Source organism: Humulus lupulus, chromosome 5 (genome assembly GCF_963169125.1).
Source record: "Humulus lupulus chromosome 5, drHumLupu1.1, whole genome shotgun sequence".
In the NCBI taxonomy this organism is placed as follows: Eukaryota; Viridiplantae; Streptophyta; class Magnoliopsida; order Rosales; family Cannabaceae; genus Humulus; species Humulus lupulus.
Window position 1 is genome coordinate 205,666,054 of NC_084797.1, and position 6,373 is coordinate 205,672,426.

The 6,373-nt window shown below is 36.6% G+C and overlaps 1 protein-coding gene across 1 annotated transcript; it reads left to right on the plus strand.

Annotated features, from left to right (window-relative positions):
- The first annotated feature begins 249 nt into the window (after positions 1 to 249).
- On the plus strand, positions 250 to 3,973 carry LOC133778077 (putative glycerol-3-phosphate transporter 4). Its single transcript, XM_062217901.1, has 3 exons — positions 250 to 1,423; positions 2,445 to 2,990; positions 3,540 to 3,973. The coding sequence occupies exons 1-3, from the start codon at positions 388 to 390 to the stop codon at positions 3,575 to 3,577; spliced, it is 1,620 nt and encodes a 539-aa protein (XP_062073885.1). The 5' UTR covers positions 250 to 387; the 3' UTR covers positions 3,578 to 3,973.
- Positions 3,974 to 6,373: the final 2,400 nt, after the last annotated feature.

The window sequence follows — 6,373 nt, forward strand, 5'->3', positions numbered from 1 at the left end:
AAATATGAGAAAAATTATGAGAAAAATATTTTGGATATTGTCAACAAAATTAGCTATTTTTTTTAAATGATTTAAATGCCTACCATCTATTTATTTATAACCTTTATTAAGTATAAAAATTCAAATTTCATTACGTACGAAAAATCCAGATCATGACATGAGTCATGTTGTTTGGACTCGCCACGTGGCATCATGGCGCCTAATAAAACCATTTCAAATTTTCAGCATCACTCGCCACGTGCCCTTCACCGTCTCTCTTCCTCTCAGCTCCCCTGTCCCGCCTTCTTCGCTTTTCCTCTCACTCTTCTCTAATCCGATCAGTTTTTCCGCTCCCATTTCTATCGATCATCAATTCCAATGAGGCCCCATTTCGCTAAGTTGTGAAAAATGTCTCAAAGTTCAGAGACAATGAGGGTAACCCCACCTGGGATTTCCCTCGTCAGAGCCATTAGAGGTAAAGATTGGAGCCTTTCGAGTTATAGATATGTGATGCTGTTAGTTACTTTTGTAGCCTATGCATGTTACCATGCTTCCCGAAAGCCCAGTAGTATAGTCAAGAGCGTTTTGTATCCGGACCCGACTAAAGTTAATGGTTTGATCCCGGACCCGAATGCGGTCAGTGGTTTCTATCCTTGGCCGATTGGTGAAATTTTCGTGAAGAAGGAAGAATTTGGTAACGAGTACAGAAACGGGTCGCGAGAAAAGGGTTGGGCTCCGTTTAATGGGAAAGATGGGACATCAAAGTTGGGGGAGATTGATCTAGCTTTTTTGGCATGTTATTCTTTGGGGATGTACGTAGCTGGGCATTTGGGGGACACTTTGGATCTCCGGTTGTTCTTGACGACAGGGATGATTGGAAGTGGGATTTTTGTGGGTTTGTTTGGAATGGGATATTTCTGGAATGTTCACTCTTTTGGGTTTTATCTAGTCATGCAAATGGTGGCCGGGTTGTTTCAGGCCACGGGGTGGCCTTCGGTGGTGGCGGTGGTCGGAAACTGGTTTGGGAAGAGGAAGAGGGGTTTGATAATGGGTGTTTGGAATGCTCATACATCGGTTGGTAACATAAGCGGTTCACTTCTGGCTGCTAGCGTTTTGGAGTTTGGTTGGGGCTGGTCTTTCATTGTTCCAGGTGGGTTGATAGTGATGGGAGGGATTCTTGTTTACCTGTTCTTAGCTGCTTATCCTGAGGATGTTGGATTCTCGTTTTCTCAAGGTTCAGCTACAAACGAGGAAGAAGCTCGCAGTGAGAAAGGGGCAAGTAATGGGGGTATTCCTCCACATGGGTCAGTGAGTAGAAGTAGTGTTGGACTTCTTCAGGCCTGTATGATACCGGGTGTGATACCTTTTGCTTTGTGCCTCTTCTTTGCGAAGCTTGTGGCCTACACCTTTCTCTACTGGTTACCCTTTTATTTAAGCCAGACAGGTATTTTTTTTAGAATTTCCTGCCCTGGTATTTTGTTTCGATTCATAAGTATTTGACGTTAAAATTATTGTAATCTCGAACTATTTGAATGTTGACGTCTTATTTTCCTGAACTCAGAGTAACATGATTCAATGAGTCAAAGTAATACTTGTTTTTTTTTGTGAGAAAAAAGTAATACTTGTTTTATTTTAAAGTAGAAAATGTGGTCTCGGGATTGACGTAGAACGTTTTTGTAAGCCCAAAATTCAACTTTTTTTTTTTTGCTAGAGCTAAGAGCTAATTAGGTCTCCAAGTTCGAGAAATGTGTTAGTTGTACAAGTTTCCCAAGTGCCTGTGTGCCCATTTCTCATTGCAGGATGCAATCTGTCCTGCTGTTCTTTGTATAAGTCATATTTTCTATTGGTTTTTGCTGCTTTTAACAAAACAATTTAAGATAAACTGAAAAAGTATCGTTTTGTTCATTATACATTTTATCAACATTTAATTGGATGGGGACGTTTAAGAGTTATCATTATACTGATCATTGTCTCTTGTGCCATAAGTATGATCGACTTCTTATCTCAATCCGGGATTGACAATGCCATGTAACTCCTTGTAAATCCTTTATATACATCTTGTTTCCTCATTGATGAGCCACTTGCTAAAAATGTTAACAATAAAATACAAATTGGTTCTGAAGCAACTTCATGTAAATCAAACTTGGACACACTTATAGCTGGTTCGTCTTCAATGGATATACTGTTATTGACTTTTTGCATGGCATTTTCTGTTTGCTTAATTTTAATGTGACGGGGAAAAAAATGAATAAGTGAGAGACTGCTGATCTATTGGTCACTGCAATCAGTCCTCTTATGAATGCTCATATATATTTTGTTTTATTCCCGTTGTTGTGTTTGTATACTTGTTGATGGTAACATCCACTTAAACCTTAAAGGGTATATCTTGCTTCTGTTGATAACCTTGCTCTTTTGGAGGGTTTAACAACTGGGAATTGACTTGTTCTTTCTTTTATCACTTACAGAAATTGGTGGGGAGTATGTTTCGGTAAAATCTGCTGGAAATCTTTCTACTCTATTTGATGTAGGGGGCATTTTTGGTGGAATCCTTGCTGGATATATATCTGATAAGCTCCATGCTCGGGCTACAACAGCAGCCAGCTTCATGTATGCTGCAATTCCTTCCATTCTTTTATATCGCTCATATGGGAACATTTCAAAAACTGTCAACATTGTTCTTATGATGATTGCTGGCTTGTTTGTAAATGGACCCTATGCACTTATCACCACTGCAGTTTCTGCGGACCTTGGTACACACAGTTCTCTTAGAGGGGATTCTAGAGCACTGGCCACAGTTACTGCCATTATTGATGGCACTGGATCTGTTGGTGCAGCTATTGGGCCTCTACTTACTGGCTTTCTTTCATCAAAAGGATGGGATACGGTATTTGTGATGCTTATGGTTGGGGCTCTTGTTGCTGGACTACTGTTATCACGTCTGGTTGTGGCCGAAATTTCTGAGAGAACATGCAAACAGTTGCCTGTTTCCAACGGGCAACAAAATTGTGGAGGTACCCCTGTGTTTCCTTTGCAATTAACCTGCTAGACATCTTGAAAAAAAATTTGTTGACATACAGCAATTACATAAGTTCTCTTTCTATATAATTTTTTTGCAAGTCAAACTGTAGCAGTGGAATTAGCTGCCACTTGAGGTTTGCTTAAAGTGGTTGCGAGGGTGCAGGTGCTCTGTAAATGTATTATAAGAAAAAGTTGCAGTGTAGGCTTGACTACAAGAAACAGATGCACATGTTTGAAAAATTCCAGAAATTTTCTAACAGAAACACCAAACAATTAAATTGAAACATACCAGGCAGAAAATTTACTTGTTATGCTATAGAAGTTTGCTTCAGTACATAGAATTTCCTGTAAATATGTATTGCAAAGATACAAGTTTTTGTTGCTGCTCTTTCTTGTTCTTTGTTTTGCTAAATGCAAGAGACAAGGGATGTATAAGCATTTTCAGCATCATGTCCATATAGGGAAAGAAAACTCTTTTTCTAAGATCACCTGTCTACTATTTCATCAGTCTTCTTACTCAAAGCTTTTATCTTCTGCTGCAGCTTCTGCATCTCAACCACTTTTAGGTGACCAAAGGTGATTTTTAAATGATTTGGCCTCGAGAAATTTTGTGATAACTGAAGAGACTCAGATTTAAGTGTCCAAGATGTAGCTGGTCGCTTCGAGAACTTTTCCCAGGTTTGCAAATATCAGCACGATATCAAAAGCCAGGTTGTTCTTTTGGTCATAATATATCATTAAACAAAAGTAGAGCACAAGTTTTTCAGATAATTTAAATGGTGTTGGATAGTTCCTTTTGGCATTTACTGTATGTAATATGTGCATACCTGTAATTGTATCAACATTTTGTTTAATATGCTTCATCCATGTCGGGCTCTTCCAAGCTGGCATGGCATATCCACACAGACCACAGACTGAGTTCAAGCAAGTGCTGTTATAGCTTTTGAAAAATGCCCAATAAAATGGTTTTTGTTTATTTGTGGACCCTGCATCCTTTTTTTTAAGTAGACTTTATGCTCTTGAACTTGTTCTTTGATTTTTTTTTTGTTTTGGGAACATTGTTAGTGATGTTGTTAGTCTAAGATCTTGGAGCATTTTTCTATCAAACTGGGATTTGTCATTACCTATTTGCTAAGACATTTTGTCAAATCCTTTACAATTTGGTCTACTCACGATGGGCCAGAATCAGATATGAATGGCAGCGGATTAGGGTATATGTCTTTCTACGACCCTATTCTCTTAAAAAAAAAAAACCAAACCTAACAATTTTTTTTCTTTAAAAATGTATAGTATTTGAAAAAAGATTAATATACTATACTTGTAAAAATAAATTAAATCTAGTATGTACTAATATAGTATATTTTAAACTTATAAAATATAATATATTAGATATTGTAAAAGCTAAGAACATTTCTAATGAATGATCTACATTTTGTGCTAAATTTGTCTAAAAAAAAAAAAGCCAATGTTATATTTGGTTCAATTTTTGTAATTGTGCTTCAATGTATTTGGTGCAATGAACTGGTTATTGACTGACTGGATACCAACATAATTTGATATTTGGTACTTTTGCAAATATATATATATATATAAGGTACTAATTCACAAGTTTATGAAAATATTAGGTATTTTTCCGCTAATTCCCCATAAAATATATAGAGTAAGAATAAATAAAATAAAATGGTTTAGTTTTTTAAAAAAAAGGCATCGTTGTTCTTTGGAAGACACAACCCAGTAGGAAAAATTAAAGGTTTTTGAGTGTGAGTGTGAGATACATTCACCCAATTGGAAAATGATAGGTTTTTGAATGTGAACGTGAAATACACTCATTAATTACTAGTGACTTTTGTTATAATTGTTTAAATACATAGTGAAATTGATTAAGTATGAAAATGTGCAAAAACCATAACAATTTCACTAAAGTTAACATGTGAGAGTTGACTTTTGGTATATGCATTTATAAATCATCTTTTTGGGTCCATAGTGTTTCTTTGAAGTATATAAGAGTACCCAACTTTTTTGGGAGCATTTGGGGATGTTTCGAGATAAGTTTTGGAGCGCCAAGTCTACACAGGCAACGCATTGCCTGGGCGGTCCGTACAGGACCATACAGTGACGTGTTTTGGCTCCAAAATTCAAATTAAAATGCTCTAATCTCATTGGTTGAGTCTAATGAGAGTTCCTATACTATGTAAATGGGTCATTGAGTTTTTGGTGAATTGATCACCCATCTCTCTCTCTAGCTCTCAAGATTACTAGCTTTCTCCAAGATCTTCATCAAGAAAGCTTGACTTGTTTGAAGATTCAAGACTTGTAAATCCCAATCTCATTTCATTGTAGTAGCTTCAAACAATCTCAAGGAGGAGGCTAGGAATAGAGATTTTTGGACAACAAATCTTCATTTGTGTCAAGTCTTGTTACATTTTTTGAGTCACATAAAATCATAGACTTGTGATTTTATGTATCAAGATTCTTCAACCCAAAGGTCAATTCTACCACTTGTTTTACTTGTGTTATGTTCTTTGTATTATTTTTCCATTAGAGTATAGATTATCATTGTTTAATTCTTTGAGTTGTAATATACAAAACTTGGTTTATAGCCTCAATCCCAAAAATAAAAAATCTCTATCCCCAAACCTAAGTTTTGTATAAAAAATTGTCTATCTCTAAGGTTTTTCTACTAACCAAGACTATGGAAGAAAGCTCCTCATTCTCAGCCCTCAAGTTCATGTCTCAAGATCTAGTGAGACTAGATCGATTCGATGACTCAAACTTTGTGCATTGGTAAGACAAGATCATGTTTCTTCTCACAACATTGAAGGTTCACTACATCCTTGGAAAATATTTTAAGACTTTGGAAGCTCCAAAGGATGATGATACTCAAGAAGTGATAAAGGAACGGAAGAAAAAGGAAGAATATGAGCAAATATGTCAAGGCCACAACCTCAATGCTCTATCGAATTGTTTATATGATCTCTATACAAATACTACATTGGTAAATGAGATTTGGGAAGCTCTTGAGAAGAAGTATAAAATCGAACAAGAAGGCACCAAGAAATTCCTTATAACTCAATACATGGAATTTGAATTCTTTGATGGAAAACCCTTACTCCCCAAGTACGTGAGCTACAAGTTATTGTGAATAAGTTATCTACTCTAAAGATAATATTGCCAAAATCCTTCATTGTGGGTGGAATTATAGCCAAGTTGCCTCCGTCTTGGAGGGGCTATAGAAAGAAGATTCTCCATAAGAATGAGGAGATATCTTTGGAGGAGATCGTAAAGCACCTAAGGATTTAAGATGAGTCTCGTTCTAGAGACAAGTGTATGGAAGAGTCCAATGTTGGAACATCCAAGGATAACGCCATAGAGAAAC

Coding starts and splice junctions, on each gene's coding strand:
- LOC133778077 (XM_062217901.1), top strand. CDS start 388: ATGTCTCAAAGTTCAGAGACAATGAGGGTAACCCCACCTGGGATTTCC. Junction 1,424..2,444: donor CTTTTATTTAAGCCAGACAG/GTATTTTTTTTA, acceptor TATCACTTACAG/AAATTGGTGGGGAGTATGTT. Junction 2,991..3,539: donor CGGGCAACAAAATTGTGGAG/GTACCCCTGTGT, acceptor CTTCTGCTGCAG/CTTCTGCATCTCAACCACTT.